The sequence below is a fragment of the Salvelinus sp. IW2-2015 genome, linkage group LG27 (assembly GCF_002910315.2).
Source record: "Salvelinus sp. IW2-2015 linkage group LG27, ASM291031v2, whole genome shotgun sequence".
Taxonomy (NCBI): Eukaryota; Metazoa; Chordata; class Actinopteri; order Salmoniformes; family Salmonidae; genus Salvelinus; species Salvelinus sp. IW2-2015.
The window spans coordinates 5,292,731-5,314,326 of NC_036867.1; the positions used below are offsets into that span (position 1 = coordinate 5,292,731).

General features: G+C 40.4%; 1 protein-coding gene across 2 annotated transcripts in view; it reads left to right on the forward strand.

The window, feature by feature from the left end:
* Positions 1–1,098: 1,098 nt before the first annotated feature.
* Positions 1,099–21,596, forward strand: part of LOC111953517 (melanoma receptor tyrosine-protein kinase) — a 50,094-nt gene continuing 29,596 nt past the window's right edge. For both annotated transcript variants that reach the window (XR_002875874.3, XM_023972858.2), the window contains exon 1: positions 1,099–1,326. Coding sequence is in view for 1 of the 2 variants with exons in the window: in XM_023972858.2 (XP_023828626.1) it covers positions 1,248–1,326 (79 nt within the window). In the remaining variant the exon portion in view is untranslated. The remainder of the gene's footprint in view (positions 1,327–21,596) is intronic.

Genomic DNA, 21,596 nt, shown 5'->3' on the forward strand with positions numbered 1-21,596 from the left:
AAACGGCCAACCGAATCGTTTCTAGTCATCTCTCCTCCTTCCAGGCATTTTTATCTTTGAATTTATATGGTGATCCATCTAAACTTTCATAGTATTACCACGACAACCGGCAACAAAGTTCGTCTTTCAATCACCCATGTGGGTATAACCAATGAGGAGATGGCACGTGGGTACCTGCTTCTATAAACCAATGAGGAGATGGGAGAGGCAGGACTTTCAGCGCGATCTGCGTCAGAAATAGGAATGACTTCTATTTTAGCCCTTTGCGTCGCAGACGCTTGTTGGCGCGCTAGAGCAGTGTGGGTGCAATAATTGAATAACATGGATTTCTAAATTTATTTTGCAACGCTCGCGCACGCGACGTGTCCGGTCTGGTCAGCATGTGAGTGCAACAGAGCCAGTTACAACTGAATTATCTGATCATCAATAGATTAGACAAAAAGCTAGTTGTTTTTAAACACAGTGGCCACATATCATCAGGTAGGTCCTTGAGCGATGAGTGGGAGCTCACATACTCTGCTTCAGTGAGTGTAATTACCTCTAATGAGTGCAATTTTCGCAATATTAGGAGTTGAGAAATAAAGTTGACATTACATTTAACAGACGCTCTTATCCAGAGCGACTTACAAATTGGAAAGTTCATACATATTCATCCTGGTCCCCCCGTGGGGAATGAACCCACAACCCTGGCGTTGCAAGCGCCATGCTCTACCAACTGAGCCACACGGGACCATGACCAGGACCTTGACAATAGAAAGAAGATATTATCCTCTTTTCTACTGTAGGTAGCCTATGTAATTCAAAATGTATTCAACTCTAGGTTGAATACACCCCTGTTTAGAAAATAGCTTGCAATAAGAAGCCTAGGCATGTAGCCTACTTGCAATATGAACATATCAACCTAATAAAATGTTATTCCAGCCAGGGATAGGCCTATTTGAGATAACGTATGCAATGGCCATGCTTGATATAACTTTGCACWTGACTGCTTTGCTTTCGAACGATACTCCTTCCAAATGACGTCAAAACAATTGAAAGTTGCTCTGACTGCGATACACGAGACGGAAGAGGACCAATCACCGTGAAAAGAGAGAGAGACAGTTCAACGAAGTCCCACCCAAATAGACTACACCTATTACCTCTCCTGAACGTAAAGCGGGGGTAGATACATCACATAAAGGGGTTCGCCCAAGACTATGGATAAGTTTCTCCTCTAATTTCATTGAATATAACACATTTTGGAAACAATGCGACCTGAAACTGGAATAGTTATTGCTGCCTTGTTCTGCATGTGCTACTGCGTGACACTCACAGCGCACAAGAAAGGTAGGTGTGAGACCGACTTTGCATGTGGGGAATTTGGTAAAATGTGGGAATTAGTACTAGGTTAGCCTAGGCTACTTACTTAAACGGAATGATTGACACGGAAACGGAATTCTAAATGACAATGCTTCTTCTACTTCTACAGTAACCTGTTTGTTGGTCTGAGGAAAAGTCTGCCAAACATTTTTTTTAAAGGAGACATCCACATCATGTAGCATAATTCCGAAGACATGTCACATGATTTCAATAGTATCTCTATGTATCAGTAGACAAAGGCAGTAGGCTAATACACTTATATAAACTTTAAACTTAAAAAAAAGCAAATTAATAGCCTACCATTGAGAGCTATTTAGCCTACTTTTCTGAACACCTGCTTAAGGGCTTCATATATACATAGAGCTCTGCAATGTTTGTCCCTGTCACTGCGTTACTGTTTTAAGGCTAATTCTAACCAAAATAATACTTTTCATTTTCTGAATAGAAACAATATGACTATAGGCCTAAACTAAAGCTGCATCATCACTCCTTACACATTAAACATCAAACTTCAAATTAAATGCAATAGTCTATAGATTATTTGTACCTAATTAACCCACAAGGAGTTCCAGAACTGCTCTGAGACTGTCCATTGCCTGTTCCATGTCTAAACTGTCTTGGCACATTAGCCACCACTAGGAAAGAGGAGACCAGATCTGGTCCTGTGTTGTGCCAAAGTGGGTCTCCAGTCCAGATGGTGGTGATGACAGACRGGGTCCCCCATGGAGCAGGGACTGCCCCTTGTCCCCCTGGCTCCTCTGTGGACAACCACCTGCAGTAGGAGACCCTCTGATCTGGCCAGAGTGCTAGCTGTCTGGGACTCCCGCTAGTTTCAAAACACACCAGATTGTTAGCAGATTGTGGAAGTGTCTGATCTGGTTAGGCGTTCGTCTGGGGTTGTTGTGCAAAAGCCAGGTACACATTTCCATTCTAACCAAAATGGATGGACAATTCTGGTATCTATTTTATTCTGCTCTACATTTCTTGATTTATAGTGCAGTCAGAGAGATAGACAGTGTYTCTGGTTAAAACATTATAATATTAGACATATTTAGCAGTCGTTTCCTTTATAAACTGTGATATAGAGGAAAGAGCATATTCTGCTTGCCAGATGAATTCAGTCGTATTAGATGTAGTTGAATTGGAATTGGTGTTTACAATGTGTATTCCCTTTTTTCATTCACTACCTTCTACAGTGACATKTTTTATTATTTATGATGATGAATGATTTTTCCTTTTTGGGTAGCCTACTAAAATGGATGTAAATTGAACTATAAAATGCTGACATGATTTTCTTATATTTTGTTTCTGTAATTAACAGACATCATCGTAAGAGACAATACTTGAGTTATTGTTCATCTTTGAGTAAGAATAGCTGACTGTTCCTTTTCTTTGACTGGCCTCACACAACAGCTTGAACAAAGGGTAGCTTCTGGAAGGACCCTTGCTTAAGGCTCACACCCCAATTATCCTGGTTTGTGTCTATGGCAATTAGTGTTCATCTTCAGTACATTGTTTGAATGGRTTGTTTGAATTGAATTCATTTGTCATAGTTGACTTCTTAGACATGTTCCCTCTGTTTCCACTATAACACAGACTTATAAAAATACATATGGAATTAGCACTGCAAATAACAAGTATCATTGGTTTATCCGTATAATTGTGATCCTCAGTGTCTTAAAGAATTCAATAACTGAGTGTTAGTAACAATGTAACAAGGTCCTTGATAAAATGAACGCAATTGTTTAATGCAAGTAAATAGCTAATTTGATTGGAAGATCCATCTTAAATTGGTGAAAGTAATGACCTTCTCATATGACAGTGGTTCAGTGACGTTTTCTGCTGTTTTGATTCAATGGATGCTATTGTTCTCTAAAGCTCTTGCCAGGTTCTCAATTGCAGCCGTCTGCATTTCAGGGTAATTTTATTGTGTCAAGGGTCCATCATGGGTTTTGTTTTGTTGTGCAGCTGTTACATATTATTTCAATGCATTTGAGGAGAAAGCTTTTTCGGCTCCCATTTGTCRGAAGCATGTTATTCCTGGTTTGACATACTTAGCTGAAGAGATGCCAATGTATTATTATTATTGTTCATGGATATTAATAGACCTTAACAGATAGCCTTAGCATTGAGATGATACTCTCAGTGAATGGTGTCCTCTTTCAATGCAAAGAAAAGCAAAAGAGGGAAATAAAACAGATTTGTTGTCCTGAAAAGTAGCTCTGACCTTCACTCCACTAGGCACTTATAGGACTAGTTAGGTGTGCATGATAAGTCCATCAAACTCAATTTGTGGCATCAGTCTAATGACCAGCCCTGTGTTTTAGCCTCTGACAAGTTTTCCTCTTTGAGAATCTGTTGACAGAGGACAAGTAAAGCATTTGCCAMTCTGAACCCTGTGAGTTTACCTAGTAATACCTTGCCTGTGGCCTCTAACAGACTGCATGTGTTGTAAAAACCGTCAAACCAGCCAGCCACACAAGGCTCATCTGGCCTATACACATTAGAAATACAGTCCTGCAAAGCTCTAGAAGATCTTTACGAAGTCACACAGTCAATGTAACAACTTCTAATCCATTGAAAGAACGTTCAGGCAGTTGTCAACATGCAATCCTTTTCACAAAGTATTTGCATTCCAAAGATTCAAGGACTTTAAGAACCCTGAGCCACATACTGTAATGTAGTGGAGTCGGTTAAGAGCGTTTAAGAGCATTGGTTCGAATCCCAGAGGTGAAAAATGTGTTTATGTGCCCTTGAGCAAGGCCGCCAACCCTTGTTGCTCTGGATAAGAGTGTCTGCTAAATGATGGCTCACTAAAAGGTCTCACTTGGTGTAGTGGGGAAGAACTACAACAGCAAACCAGATAGGTATAGGGCACACACATGACTGAAGGATTTTATAGTAGAAGCACCAGGTGCATGAAGAAATAGTTTTTTTTGTATCAACTCAGAGAAGGTACGGTGGACCTCGTAATTAAGTATCATAAGATCTTCAAGTGGAAATCTTCTACATATTCTGTCTRTATGTCCTTTCTTTGTGTCTGGTTTATGCGGCATCTCAATTTGAATTGCAATGCCGAAACGGTAAACTCTTGGCTCGTGCTGCCTTTGCGTATTAAGAAGCAAAGAGAACAACACAAAGGTAACACACATATTTTTACGGAAGCAATCTATTTGAGAAATGGAAACATTTCTTTCTTTCTAGAAACATGTGGAGTCAAGTTCTGGGCGGAATTTCCCTAGGCTCCATTTATGAGAGTGTTTAACCCATCAACCTGTGCACTCTAACCCTACCTGGAATGCTTTTAACACCTCTGTTTCAAATGTTAAAAGTAAGTATCAATGTACGTTGAAAAGAAGTTGGTAAAATGTCAAACACCTCCCCGTTTCTTGGAAGAAAGGAACTGATTCAATATTTTTAATATTTTGTTTTGATATCACAATTATTCTGATTTTGGAAACGTGTTCAGTTGGTTGGACCATGCCTTTACTACCTTTTTTGTTTTTCAATCTTTTATATATTCTTTAGACCCCTGTCTAAAGAACAGTGTCCATTTGACTAGTGGAACCTTAAACCACCTTCCATCAGGTGTTACAACAAAAAGTTCCAGATATATGACCTTATATGACACTAAACTGAGCAGCATCCAAGCTGGTAAACAAATAACTTTCAGATTTGTTTTTCTTCTATCATGACTTAGATTTGATTAATTTAGTGTTGTTTAGCATATATTTTACTAATCTGCCTAAATAGCTCCGTGGCTGTGTCTACGGCATTAGTTCTAATCAGCTATGTCTATGGTACGACAAGGACACTGTCCAGCCTTGGCATTTGGCTCCAGAGTCTGTCGAAATGCTGGCCTCTCAAGCATATATCGGCTATTCCCCGAATTATATGTCCTCTCCAACCAAGGAGGGCAGCTTTCYCATTGCTGTTTTCACAATAGCGTTTTGACTAGGCTAAATCGAACCTTTTGAGAATTAACCATAAATCAGTATTTGCTAGAAAGGAATTAGAAATCAATTTGAACACTTTAACATTTGACACGTGATGCCACATATGATTCAAGAACAATGTCAATACAGCACTTGTTGGRCCATTTAGGGTTCATCTGTTATTGAGTGTGTGAAGAGTGAATAATGCTCCATTGATTTTAGGCCTGAATATCCTATTATATCACCCAGGGGGAGGTCACTTGTGTCCACTCTGTAACAYTTATCGGTGTTAGTCCAATAACATCATATCTCACAAATCACAGCTGCTCTGTTGGCTGAATTGCAATGGACTTATTTTGCTTGAAAAATTCTGGCAAGCAAATYTTTTACAAGTATATGAGGGATTTCTTTGTTGTTGTTGGGATGAACGTAAAGATAAAACAAGTGTGAAAGAAGGTTTAATGTAAGGTCAAGTTTAAATGAAGAGTTTTTTTTTATGATTTAGCTTTTTTCTGGSTGTTTTATTCCCAACTTAACAAAAACAAGTGCAAACTTTGCAGCTGGTGCAAACACTTCTAGATACTGTAGGTAGAGGTAAATTGACAATTCCAAGGTAAWGGAATCTCACTTAAAATGTATGCCAAACAAAAACCATTGATTTCAAAGTTTAGCAAATCATACTACTCTATACACAATGACTACTTTTAACAATTTACACATTGTGTTTTACAAAAACACTTTTACTGGAAAAAATGTGAAGATCTGTTTTTTATGTGCCCAAGTTATCCAAAAACAATGTTAAATATCTGTTCTGAATTAAGATTCAATGATGTCTGCAGAAACAATGGTGTCAGCTATGACCTGACACATTGCCTTTACAATACAGTACAGTAGAGAACAGTAGAGTTCAGTATAGTACAGTCGAGTATAACTAATTGATAGGTCTACCTTTACTTGTTACATCTGTGAACTTTCATTATCGTACCTCATTAGGTAAAGGAATTTCAAGGCAGAATGCAATGTTTCTGAAAAACTTACAGAAGGCAGAAAAAAAGATCAAAAGGTATATATAAGTGATGGAATTAGTTGGCAGGGATTTTTCAACAGTATTGTATTTTGATGTGTTTCTAATGCCCTTTAAGAGCCCTTTTCCATATGTTTGACCAGAAATCAAAGCCTTTGCTTATTCCTMATTTTTRTGATGGGAAATGGTTGAAAATATAAATATGCCTTAATTWAAAAAWAWATATATTGACACTTTCATTTGACACCCATTTTTACATGATCCTGTGAACTTCACATGTTAGTGCTCATGGGTCCTTTYACATGGAAATGACCAAATCTCTAGTATCTATTTTTACATGAGCAGACTTACAGATTTGTGTTTCCCCCTGGGCTTAATCCCCTTATTTTCATTTAGCAAATCATAMAAATAATTTATGGGACAGACCAGGCTGGATTAGTTTTGGCTGGAAAAAAGACCACCAAATCCCAGGAGAAATAGCTGTWAATAAACTGTTAAAAGAGACCATGGTCAGGCTTAGATTCACTTTTTTTAATGTTGTTCTTATGTCCAGAAATAACTACAGCAATTGGTGTGTTGAAGTAGAACAGGAGTGGTCAACCCTCCTCCTGGAGAGCTGCTGGGTGTGCAGGCTTTTGTTCCAGACCTGCCCTACACTCCTGATTTTTACTAATCAGCTGCTCTTTAGGTCTCGATAAAGAGCTGATACTGGTGTGTTAGGGCAAGGCTGGATCAATAACCTGCCTATCCAGTAGCTCTCCAGGAAGTGTTGGCCACCCCTGGAGTAGAGATTCTCTCTTGTCTTGAGTTTCAAGTATACTATCTCAAACCTGGTGCTAGACAGTTGTTCACTTCAAGTTGTCTGAGTGCTATCCGAATCAAAACAGGTTTAACTCAGATATACGCCAAAACACTTTCAATATATGGCCCTTTTTAGATGTAATATAAGTCATATGAATTTTAAGCAATGACAACAACGTAAACAACGTTTACTCTCCAATAACCCCTAGAAAACACACTGACAAACAAACAATTATGCTATTTTATTTAATCTGAGGCACTTAAGTGTTTCTATAGATACTACATATGTGCCACCTCCTTGTTAACTGCACTATCTAATTTAAAGCAGCCTTAATGTCATTTGCTCAAATTCAATATAAAGCTGCTGTTACACATTTCTGTCTTTCTTGGCAACGTTCTTGGACTTAAAGGGGGACTGCTCAGTGAATAATATTGTCTCTCGCTACATACGCTGTGAGAGACAGGGAGACTTTATCTGAAATTCTCAAGTCCAAAGGGTTGCGAAATTCCGGATTGGGGGCTGAAAAACAACTTCCTGTCACTGGGTTGATTCTTCTTATGTGGTGTTCTTTTCATATGTAAAGTATTCAGACCAGTCAGTCATGGTGATGAAATGTGAGACGTTCACTTGGGAGAGAAGAAGAGTTTTCGTGATCCTATTGAGATAAGAAGCAAAAAAGCCCTTCTCCTATTCTTTCAGAGTGACAACCCCTCCTGTTGTTTCAGCTCAGGTGTCCGATTGCAGATGGCAGTTTTTTTGWGTGAAAGATTCCACCTAGACCCAATGCTTCGAATTAATCCGGATCTAAGATTGTTATCACRTAGTGTACCACACCTTCTCATTCACAAAAGACAGGAAATTCATCCAAAATAGAGTCAAAAGAATGACAGGATGAAATATATGACAATGAATCTGTGACAGAGTGAATCCAGTTGTGAGACTTGGATGTGTGACATGACTATATGTTGCGTCTCTAATATGTCTCTAACGTCTCTACCCACTGGRCACACACTGGTTGAATCAACGTTGTTTCCACGTCATTTTGTTGATATTTTGTTGAACCAACGTGGAATAGACGTTGAATTGACGTCTGTGCCAAGTGGGTAATATGTTTGAAGATCTAAACAATTATGTTGATTTTTCTTTCCTCCAATTTGAATCTTCCCTCCTGCTTTGACATACAAGGCTTGTTTAAAAAAAAATCCTCATTGCCATGACATGTTGAAACATCAGGGTCACCTGCCTCTGGCTCAGTTCAGTGTTCATTTTGAATGAATTTCGCCTTTGAATGAGGGTCCGGTTTTCAGTGAGGTCTAGCGTAATTTCCAGCAAATCCCAACTCAAACATCCTTGATCTGCCATAGCGCACATCTTAATCAAAATACCAGGCATTTGTTAAACAAGACATAGTGTACATAACAAGTGATAGATGGGTCACTTGACTCGTGATTGATGTGGGAGGACAGGACAAATACTTTTGAACGGCTGCTCTACATCAGAATCGATAATGCACTTGCGACACTAAGTGGTAGGCGTCAATGTTAATAATCTCCTGTAAATCTCATTGATTCGTCCCTAGCAAACCTATCGATTTCCCACCCAAAAAGGTTTGTTTGACCGACATATGTTGGACTTCCGCGAATGCACACAAAGTGTTCCAAGTTGTTCCACATTCTAAAGTGATATGCCAAGTTGCTAATGTACATGTGTTATCCATTGTAGGGTCTGACTGTAGAGATTTAGAGCATAGACACCAATACTGATGCTTAGTTATTTTACACTTATTGATTGTGAATGATGACCCACACTTGAGGTGAGGGATGTGCAAACAAGTGCCAAGTTGCCTCCTCTTGCAGGAAATGACCAACGTTCATGTGTGTTCATGCCAAGGCAAGACAATGACTAGTTAGCTAAAGCCAAAACAGACTGGCACCCAAGCTAGTCAAACAAAACCCCACAATTCTACAGACGGTAAAACTCTAGAAAGAGATTCAGAATTGGTAACACCCTCTATTCTTGACGATATCACGTTCCCACAATAGACACAATAATGAGAGAAAAGCATTGACTAGAGGGGGGAATGAAAGAGATAGAGAAAGTAAAGTCAAAAGAATGACAGGATGAAATATGACTTACTGGATGTGTGTGGTGGGGGGGACTGGAAAAAGAGCTGAGTGAGTGATACAGATGAAGAAGATAAGGAGAAAGAGGGAGAGAGAGAGAGGGACAGAGAGAGAGAGAGAGAGACGAGAGTGCTTAGGGTTAAACGGCAAAGCACAGAGAACAGGGTCGCCGGTCATTTGGAAAAGGGTAAACAACAGAAAGTCCAAGTTCTCTGGCCTTGAGAGGGGAACACTGGGGATAAATATGTTGGCCAATTTTCTGAACCATGTGCTTCTGCTGCTCCAAATGCAGCCTCCTGCCTACCGCTGAGATTTTCACGCTTTTCATTAGCAAGAATCAAGGGGGATACAATTAGAGTTATCAGCCCACAGCATATTTACAGTATTTTGTGCCTCAATGTGATTGGTTTATGCTAAAACACTTATCCCTACAACAACCATCCTGCACTGTGCACACTGCATCAGAAAGACTTGTCTTTCAAATACTTAAGCTGTGATTGACAGTGTTTCCCCTTTACTTTATTGTACCAGAGACATACAAGCTATCTGCCCTTTTCAGCTTAGAATACCCACCGATTAAACTTCAGTAAGATTAGCACTTGTGAACTGATTAAATTGGTGTGAGCTGACCGGTCACAGTCAGTAATACCCAAGGAACAGGAAACCCTGTTATAGTAGGAGAATGTTGTAGATATGGAATGCACATTAACTCTATTATTGAGTTATTGAGGGGTGGCTAATGGCTATCATGCGCTTTCCTCGTAATAAGTGTCTACCACCTATGGAATAGGCTCACTTTAATACATACAGATGTAGGATCTTAATTTGATCACCCTGTTGCAGAAGAACTTTCATGCAATGCAGGAAATGTAAAACTTGTAGTGTATATTTGAGGTTTAAAAAGGCTTCTGAAGTTTGTAATTTCCACCGACTTCATTTCCCTTACAATTTTTTTTATTAACCCCTACAAAAATGGCCATTAATTATAATTCACATAATAATTCATATTTCCTGTTGCTGCATGATTATTTTCCTGCTCTAGCAAACTGGCTCAAATTAAGATCCTACACACATACTACATATAGTTACAGTGTCTTCAGAAAGTATTCATACCCCTTGACTAATTCCACATTTTGTTGTGTTACAGAGGCTGAATTCAAAATGGATTAAATCTATTTTTTTTACACACAATACCCCATAATGACAACGTGAAAACATGTTTTTAGAAGTTTTTCCAAATTTATTGAAAATGATTTATTGAAATACAGAAATATCTCATTTACATAAGTATTCACAACCCTGAGTGGATACTTTGGCAGTGGTTACAGCTGTGAGTCATTCTGGGTAAGTCTCTAAGAGCTTTCCACACCTGGATTGTGCAACATTTGCACATTATTCTTTAAAAGATTATTCAAGCTCTGTCACATTGGTGGTTGATCATTGCTAGACAATCATAATCAGGTCTTGCCATAGATTTTCAAGTAGATTTAAGTCAAAACTATAACTCGGCCACTCAGGAACATTCACTGTCTTCTTGGTAAGCAACTCCAGTGTAGATTTGGCCTTGTGATTTAGGTTATTGTCCTGGTGGAAGGTGAATTAATCTCCCAGTGTCTGGTGGAAAGAAGACTGAACCAGGTTTTCCTCCAGGATTTTGCCTGTACTTAGCTCTTTTTTTATCCTGAAAAGCTCCCCAGTTCTTAACAATTACAAGCATACCCATAACATGATGCAGCCACCACTATGCTTGAAAATATGAAGAGATTTGCCAGAAACATAACACTTTGTATTCAGGACAAAAAGTTAATTGCTTTGGCACATTTTTTGCAGTATTACTTTAGTGCCTTGTTGCAAACAGGATGTATACTTTGGAAAAAAAGGTATTCTGTACAGGCTTTCCATCTTTTCACTCTGTCAATTAGAGTAGTATTGTGGAGTATTTACAATGTTGTTGATCCATCCTCAGTTTTATCCTATCACAGCCATTAAACTCTGTAACTGTTTTAAAGTCACTATTGGCCTCATGGTGAAATCCCTGGCAACTGAGTTAGGAAGGATGTACTTATCTTTGCAGTGACTGGGTGTATTGATACACCAGCCAAAGTGTAATTAATAACTTCAGCATGCTCAAAGGGATATTCAATGTATGCTTTTTTATGTTTACCCAATAGGTGCCCTTCTTTGCGAGGCATTGGAAAACCTACCTAGTCTTTGTGGTTTAAACTGTGTTTGAAATGTACTGCTTGACTGAGGGACCTTACAGATATCAAATCAAACTTTATTTGTCACATGCGCCAAATACAATCATTTGATTTGAGATAATTGTATGTATGGGGTACAGAGATGAGATAGTCATTCAAAAATGATGTTAAACGCTATTACAGCACACAGAGTCCATGCAATTGATTATTTGGCTTGTTAAGCACATTTTTACTCCAGAACTTATTTAGGCCTGCCATAACAAAGGGGTTGAATACTTATCATTTTTAATTAATTTGTAAAAATGTCCCAAAAAATAACTCGACTTTGACATTAAGAGGTATTGTGTGTAGGTCAGTGACAAACAAATCTAAATGTAATAATGTTTATATTCAGGCTGTAACACAACAAAATGTGGAAAAAGTCAAGGGGTGTGAATACTTTCTGAAGGCACTGTCCATTTGCATCAGCAATTGCTCCATAACCTGTCATCCAGGTTCACAATGCAAATGATAGTGTCATTTAAATCTCTCTGYAACCAACATTGGGAAGGTAAAGGCTAATTATTGTGTGTACATAATGTATCTGCCACATTTCTAATGCCTGTTAAGTCAACATACTGTATCATTCGTTTACTCAGATAGGCCGACACATACTGAAGAAACGGTCTGCATAATGTGAAATTATGCAATAACTAGTCATTTTTCAATGGATGTGAAGACTGCGTGGAAAACTGCAGGCCAATTTCCCATGGTTGGGTTTTTCCAGAAGCGGCTTGTTCATTCAGATCCCCAGGTACTCTTTTCTCAGACTGTCAGATAGAGGAACATGTGTGCACTTAGGTCAGGGTGGAGCAGGCCATACATTTATTTTATTTTTTAACAGTCACACTGCTGATTCAACAAATTCAGTTTCTTGAAGACTTTTTTTAACGGATTTGTTGTATCAGGTGCTTAGATTGGAGCAAAAGCCTGTATCGATACCGGTCCTCTGTGGATAAGAGTTTTGGGACTATTCCATTGGTTCCATTGAGCCAGACAAGCTCAGTCAAGCACAGCTAAAGGATTTTAAAGATTTATATTTTAACGTAGCGTAGTATTTGAACCCACGTCTGAATTCAATTCAGTCGACACGGATTAGGCCAGTAGTGCTTATGTCATTCGCTGTATGCTGATTAGAACTTCAGTAGTGCTTATGTCATTCGCTGTATGCTGATTAGACCTTCAGTAGTGCTTATGTCATTCGCTGTATGCTGATTAGACCTTCAGTAGTGCTTATGTCATTCGCTGTATGCTGATTAGACCTTCAGTAGTGCTGTAAGTCAGTAGGTGCAAATTATAGACCCTTAATGTCATTCTTGAGGCAGGCTGTCTCAGCAGAGCATTTGAGGCTATTTCTGTTCGATTATTTTAGGGGATATTGTGGCTGGGGTCAAGCATTCCCTATTATTGAATGAGACAGTTCGGTGCAGGAAGGCAGCCCCAGTCAACTGGAAGTGAAAATAGACTTAACACCATGTCGTACACTATGCCCATTGTTCATGGTACAACACAATAATAAATCACTAATGTTATCATCAATATCCTACTAGTCATACTGTCATTCTCTTAGGGCCTGATTCAAAGTTGAGATAAGCATGTGCAACTCAGACTTGTTGTCAATGGACGAATCAAATTGGATGATATTTGGATGAAACCAGTTCAAAGTAGGGTGACCCAAGTATGAAAAATGACTGTAGCTGGTACATAGATAAAGTTTGATCAGAAAGTTACTGGTCTCCGCCCTTCGTGTCAAACACTTGGATTCAGGAGGCAGCCATTACCAAGGATTTACTTCCGGCATTATTCAACGTCACATAAATAGCCTGCAGAGTTCTGTCTTACTATCCAGGTCTGTACCCAAACAATTCAAGCTTCTCCTTTTAAAAATCCACCTTTCCAGAAACAAGTCTCTCACCGTTGCCGCCTGCTATAGACCACCCTCTGCCCCCAGCTGTGCTCTGGACACCATATGTGAACTGATTGCCCCCCATCTATCTTCAGAGCTCGTGCTGCTAGGTGACTTAAACTGGGAYATGCTTAACACCCCGGCCATCCTACAATCTAAGCTTGATGCCCTCAATCTCACACAAATGATCAATGAACCTACCAGGTACAACCCCAAAGCTGTAAACACGGGCATCCTCATAGATATCATCCTAACCAACTTGCCCTCCAAATACACCTCTGCTGTTTTCAACCAAGATCTCGGCGATCACTGCCTCATTGCCTGCATCCGTAATGGGCCTGCGGTCAAACGACCACCCCTCATCACTGTCAAACGCTCCCTAAAACACTTCAGCGAGCAGGCCTTTCTAATCGAGCTGGCCCGGGTATCCTGGAAGGATATTGACCTCATCCCGTCAGTAGAGGATGCCTGGTTATTCTTTAAAAGTGCCTTCCTCACCATCTTAAATAAGCATGCCCCATTCAAAAAATGTAGAACCAGGAACAGACCTGACTGCCCTTAACCAGCACAAAAACATCCTGTGGCGTTCTGCATCAGCATCAAATATCCCCCGTGATATGCAACTTTTCAGGGAAGTTAGGAACCAGTATACACAAGCAGTTAGAAAAGCTAAGGCTAGCTTTTTCAAGCAGAAATTTGCATCCTGTAACACAAACTCAAAAAAGTTCTGGGACACTGTAAAGTCCATGGAGAATAAGAGCACCTCCTCCCAGCTGCCCACTGCACTGAGGCTAGGAAACACTGTCACCACCAATAAATCCACTATAATTAAGAATTTCAATAAGCATTTTTCTACAGCTGGCCATGCTTTCCACCTGGCTACCCCTACCCCGGTCAAAAGCCCTGCACCCCCCACAGCAACTTGCCCAAGCCTCCCCATTTCTCCTTCACCCAAATCCAGATAGCTGATGTTCTGAAAGAGCTGCAAAATCTGGACCCCTACAAATCAGCCGGGCTAGACAATCTGGACCCTTTCTTTCTAAAATTATCTGCCGAAATTGTTGCAACCCCTATTACTAGCCTGTTCAACCTCTCTTTCGTATCGTCTGAGATTCCCAAAGATTGGAAAGCAGCTGCGGTCAKCCCCCTCTTCAAAGGGGGAGACACTCTTGACCCAAACTGCTACAGACCTATATCTATCCTACCCTGCCTTTCTAAGGTCTTTGAAAGCCAAGATAACTAACAGATTACCGACCATTTCGAATCCCACCGTACCTTTTCCGCTATGCAATCTGGTTTCAGAGCTGGTCATGGGTGCACCTCAGCCACGCTCAAGGTCCTAAACGATATCATAACCGCCATCGATAAGAGACAATACTGTGCAGCCGTATTCATCGACCTGGCCAAGGCTTTCGACTCTGTCAATCACCACATTCTTATCGGCAGACTCAACAGCCTTTATTTCTCAAATGATTGCCTCGCCTGGTTCACCAACTACTTGTCTGATAGAGTTTAGTGTGTCAAATTGGAGGGCCTGTTGTCCGGACCTCTGGCAGTCTCTATGGGGATGCCACGGTGTTCAATTCTCGGGCCGACTCTCTTCTCTGTATACATCAATGATGTCGCTCTTGCTGCTGGTGATTCTCTGATCCACCTCTAYGCAGACGACAYCATTCTGTATACWTCTGGCCCTTTTTTGGACACTGTGTTAACTAACCTCCAGACGAGTTTCAATGCCATACAACTCTCCTTCCGTGGCCTCCAACTGCTCTTAAATGCAATGAAAACTAAATGCATGCTCTTCAACYGATCGCTGCCCGCACCTGCCCGCCCGTCCAGCATCACTACTCTGGACGGTTCTGACTTAGAATATGTGGATAACTACAAATACCTAGGTGTCTGGTTAGACTGTAAACTCTCCTTCCAGACTAACATTAAACATCTCCAATCCAAAAATTAAATCTAGAATCGGCTTCCTATTTCGCAACAAAGCATCCTTCACTCATGCTGCCAAACATACCCTCGTAAAACTGACCACCCTACTGATCCTCGACTTCGGCGATGTCATTTACAAAATACCCTCCAACACTCTACTCAACAAATTGTATGCAGTCTATCACAGTCCCATCCGTTTTGTCACCAAAGCCCCATATACTACCCACCACTGCGACCTGTACGCTCTCGTTGGCTGGCCCTCGCTTCATACTCGTCGCCAAACCCACTGGCTCCAGGTCATCTACAAGTCTCTGCTAGGTCAAGCCCCACCTTATCKCAGCTCACTGGTCACCATAGCAGCATCCACCCGTAGCACGCGCTCCAGCAGGTATATCTCACTGGTCACCCCCAAAGCCAATTCCTYCTTTGGCCGCCTTTCCTTCCAGTTCTCTGCTGCCAATGACTGGAACGAACTRCAAAAATCACTGAAGCTGGAGACACATATCTCCCTCACTAGCTTTAAGCACCAGCTGTCAGAGCAGCTCACAGATCACTGCACCTGTACATAGCCCATCTGTAAATAGCCCATCCAACTACCTTCATCTTCTGCACATCTACCATTCCAGTGTTTAATTGCTATATTGTAATTACTTCGCCACCATGGCCTATTTATTGCCTTTACCTCCCTTATCTTACCTCATTTGCACACAATGTATATATACTTTTTTTCCTACTGTATTATTGACTGTATGTTTGTTTATTCCATGTGTAACTCTGTGTTGTTGTATGTGTCGAACTGCTTTGCTTTATCTTGGCCAGGTCGCAGTTGTAAATGAGAACTTGTTCTCAACTAGCTTACCTGGTTAAATAAAGGTGAAATAAATGTTAAAAAWTTTAAATATTTWWAAAAAATTAAGCCAGAAATGTAGTACAGCAATGGTAACGTCTTATTATCGTAAGTAATTTAAATATACCGCCTTAAAACTGTCACCACATGCACCTATGCCTTGCTTTGGCTTTGTTTACAAACCTTAAACCAGCTAACGTAAACTCACCCCATTCCGTACAAAGCGACTATTTCTGTCTTACAATCTCTCTCCACCAGGTGTAGCACTTCTCTCATCGTTTAAAAACAAGAAATGGACAGTGAYGGGGGTAAGGGGGGGATACCTAGTCATTTTTTGCGTCATCACTGCAAGCGATCATGATTCTCAAAGCCGCTGTTTACTTCTGAAGATCACTTTAGCGCCGCCATAAAAACCCGATTCAAATTCGACACAAACCTTCAAATAGGTATGTAATGAAACATTATATAAACTCTTTATAGTGTTTTATTTACATTTTAGAGGCGATAAGGTGATAAGTTGGACAGATCGAGTGAAAAAAAGCCGTTTTCCCATACATCTCCTCTCCTTCTCACTACCACGCATTAGTTTCGTTTCCCCACCCGCCATTTTTTAAAAGACCCGACGGAGCTCATTGCCTTCTTGAATCATGCAGAAACGKGCAGCGTGGAGGTCTCRACATGAATTCTGTTGGAAAGGAGAGAAATTGTGTGTTACAATGGTATTGACATTAAAGTTGATCTGGAACTATTACGTTTCTTGGGCGCTAAAATAAGGTCAATTGTACGGACCAAGGYGATGTACAAAAGTAAGTGAGTTTACGTTACAGTAGCTCAAGCAGAACGTACGACCGAAGATACTGGTAACCTTTCATCTGTGGCGTGACAGTTAGCTAGCAAGCTACTTACCGGAACGCCGGCAAAAAGCACACTGTCTTGTGACTGCATGCCATAATGTAAAATTAACCATACACTATTTTCCTAAGAATAAAGACATCTGACAGCAGTGGCTGCTTTTCATTTCAGGTGGACAGGCTGCACCGGAATTACGATCATGTCATGCGTGAGCAGTGCACATTTCGAGTGAAGTTGCTTTATCAAATTGGGGAGAACATTCGATGGGTCTTGCCAGGAAGCTAATCCTGAAGACGGATGCTCAACCATAATTGACAGTGGATCTAGCAAGCGCTGACCATAATTAATGTATCAGTTTGATGAGTCTGACACGGTAGATAACATTTTTGAGGGATCGTGGGGCTAACGTTAGATACCTCAACTGTGGCTGCTTTGACTTGTGAACGGTATATTTTCTGTAACACACCTGATAGTCACTATATGGTTGTTGTTCTACCAGCCCTTAGCCCCCTACATCGAGTCTTATAACTTCAAGCACACAGCTGGCACGAAGGAATGTTGTCCACAAAAGGAGTTGCGTTGTGTATAGTTTTTGTAATTGAYCCTTGAATATTATATTTTGCCATTCTAATGTATGGGTTGTTGTCTTACAGTGGATGTAGCTTGTGTCATGATGGGTAGGAGGAGGGTGGTGTTATTATTTTCCATCTCCTTTTGTCTTCTCACTACTCTGTCTGCACAGCTTCCCAGGCAACCGCCACAGCAGGAATGCTGTGATACATAATCAGCTTTCCCAAGGCAAAGGGGGATATGCTGTGAAGCCTGGGAAGACAGACCCAGCATAGTCATTTAAAATCTGCATCAATTGAGCATTTCAGGCACGCAAAAAAATACMAAAAAWWAWATAKATATATATTGCATATTTCAAATTGAGTACTTCAAAAAAATGACATCAGCACTACAACAAATTGCTAGCATCATAACAGTAAATGAAAGGAAATTAAATTCACTACCCATTTAACAAACATTTCAAGAACATTACAGGCTACAGTACGTAGATGGGCTCCTGGATATCTTTTTAACGAGGTCACCTTTGATCCAGCGCCGTAGGTGGGGAAGCTGTACGAGCTGTCCATCCCAGGACCCCTGTCTGTCCAGTGTGAGAGGTCTGGCAAGGAGGCCATAACTGGATTGGTCYCCCGCTTCAATCTTGGGGGCAACTGAAGCCAAGTGGGTGACTGAAGCCTGCATGATTGAAGCGGGGTACATGGATCCTCCTCTCCTCCCCATCAATCTCTGTAGTAGAGGTCGACCGATTAATCGGAATGGCCGATTAATTAGGGCCGATTTCAAGTTTTCATAACAATCGGTAATTGGTATTTTTGGACACCGATATTTAACWAGGCAGGTCAGTTAATGAACACATTCTTATTTTCAATGCCGAATTTCTTATAATTAGGGAAATTGTGTCACTTCTCTTGCGTTCCGTGCAAGCAGTCAGGGTATATGCAGCAGTTTGGGCCACCTGGCTCATTGCGAACTGTGTGAAGTCCATTTATTCCTAACAAAGGCCGTAATTAATTTGCCAGAATTGTACATAATTATGACATAACATTGAAGGTTGTACAATGTAACAGCAATATTTAGACTTAKGGATGCCATCCGTTAGATAAAATATGGAACAGTTCCGTATTTCACTGAAAGAATAAACGTTTTGTTTTCGAAATGATAGTTTCCGGATTCGACCATTTTAATGACCAAAGGCTCGTATTTCTGTGTGTTATTATGTTATAATTAAGTCTATGATTTGATAGAGCAGTCTGACTGAGCGATGGTAGGCAGCAGCAGGCTCGTAAGCATTCATTCAAACAGCACTTTCGTGCGTTTGCCAGCAGCTATTGCGCTGTTTATGACTTTAAGCCTATCAACTCCYGAGATTAGGCTGGTGTAACCAATGTGAAATGGCTAGCTAGTTAGCAGGCTGCGCGCTAATAGCGTTTCAAACGTCACTCGCTCTGAGACTTGGAGTAGTTGTTCCCCTTGCTCTGCATGGGTAATGCTGCTTCGAGGGTGGCTGTTGTTGATGTGTTCCTGGTTTGAGCCCAGGTAGGAGCGAGGAGAGGGACGGAAGCTATACTGTTACACTGGCAATACTAAAGTGCCTATAAGAACATCCAATAGTCAAAGGTATATGAAATACAAATCGTATAGAGAGAAATAGTTCCATAATTCCTATAAAGACTCATGTTAAAAAGGAACCACCAGCTTTCATATGTTCTGAGCAAGGAACTTAAACGTTAGCTTTTTTACATGGCACATATTGCACTTTTACTTTCTTCTCCAATACTTTGTTTTTGCATAATTTAAACCAAATTGAACATGTTTCATTATTTATTTGAKGCTAAATTGATTTYATTGATGTATTATATTAAGTTAAAATAAGGGTTCATTCAGTATTGTTGTAATTGTCATTATTACAAATAMATTTAAAAATCGTCCGATTAATCGGTATCGGCTTTTTTTGGTCCTCCAATAATCGGTATCGGTATCGGCGTTGAAAAATCATAATCGGTCGACCTCTACTCTGTAGTTGGTTGCATTTCCTAAAGCCTAAGTAAATCACTTTTATGTGATATGATATCAGATTTTGTTACTTTGTATATCTTTTTTTTCAAGCATTCAGACGGGACATGAGTGTCACAAATTGTACGAATCAATGGATCCTGCACACTGTAGGGTGGCCGGACGCCTATATTAGGCCTATGGCTCTTTTCTTTCTGTCAAATGATGTCTCACCATTATTTCTCATATGTTCATGTAGATCAATATTTCAGCTATGCTGGCCTACTGCAAATGATAATACAATTCTGAACATATTGTCATCTATAATGCTAATACAGAGGCACCAAGACATTGTCCAGTATACTTATTGTATCCTATTTTCATGTACATTCTCTTATGTCTAAGCTTCTAAGGTGACTCAGGCTTTACTAATTATTGTGAAGTGAACTGTATTCTGCAGTTCTGTTGTTTGTCTGATATCCAAACAGTCCATGATCAGCACTGTTGACATTTTGCAGAGAAAGTGTGTTGAGGCATACTATTTAGGCTCAGAATGACATGTGGCCCATTGTTTATCTTGTTACCTCACAACGACCACAAGAGTGTTTCAAAGAGCTGCCAGTCAAGCTCCCTGCCCATTCAGGCTGTTCTTTCAGGCTTTCTGATAGTTAGAGATGAGAGAAGGTACAATTTCTTCAATTCTGAGCATTTTAATATAAAAAAAATATTATCGGTTATGTTTTGGTCATTCAAAGGCTATTATTACTTGGGAAATAGGATGCCTGTGTGGAACCTTATAAGACAGCAGGATTGAGGGGCATTCAGCACGACGGGCATTTTTAGCAGGAASAATGAATGAAACGAAAAGTCCCTTTCCTCTCATTCTTTCTTCTCCCTTGTTCAGCCAGCAGTCTGAGAGACTGTTTAAAGAGACGGCGGAGGTGAGTGGCCGCAGTTAGTCCGCTCATCTCATTTCCTATGCGAATGAATGACTGGGACAAGGTGTGTTTCTGTAATATAGAGAAAGTGTGAGTGTGTGCATGTCCGCGTGTGTTTGTGTGCGTGCGTGTTTGCGTAGACTGTACAAACCCTCTGTGACCGTGAAGCTCCTCTTATCTCAACAACCAGTGTCCACTCACTCTTACATCTCTCCCTTCCTCCCCTCCCTCCATCCCTTTCTAGCACTGCCCAAAGGATACATGGCACAGACTCAGGGAATTCCACACTTCTCTGTGAGGAGAGAGGCAGGCACACAGGGGTGGACCGAGGAGAACTCTGGGGGAGGAGAGAGGTCATCTGTGGACCGTTACACATGGAAACTATGACTGGAACTTTAGTTCTATATTTTCAGCTAAGACAAATTCCTTTCAATGCCTCTTACAGAAAACATTGGATGTAATGCAAACACACAATTGGCAACATCAGTAGTTGCAATGTCAGCTAAATTTACTCATACAGTAGGTGTAAAGAAAAATGTAATTTGAMATTTTTAAAAAGAGTGAGATTGCAAAATATCTCTCATATAGACCCACCCAGTACAACACACACAGGAACTTCTTCCTATGAAGTCTGGCATGGCCTTGTAGTCAAGGATTTCCAAGTTAAACAATCAGCTGAAACCTGTTTTTTTTTCACAAACAAAGCAGGAGGAACATAGAGCTCTATACCAATAGAGTGATTCTTCAGAAAAAAAATACCATGATTTAGGGGCTTTTTACAAAATGTCTTCCATAGCATAGTCCTTTGAAGGAAGGATTGTTGACATATTTGACATTTGTATCCAAAAGCATAATTGAGAAATAATTGATCAAAGTTGGCATATTTCTGACACTTTGGCCTTACCCAGGCCTCCTTTAAGAATCCATAGTGTTTCTGAAGGTGCTATAAGGCATTGGTGTCATATGAAGTTTTACCGCTTRCTCTGTAATATGAGTAGTATCACACACATACACACAATGTAACGGCTGTCGTAGTCGTTCTCCTCCTCAGACGAGGAGGAGCATGGATCGGA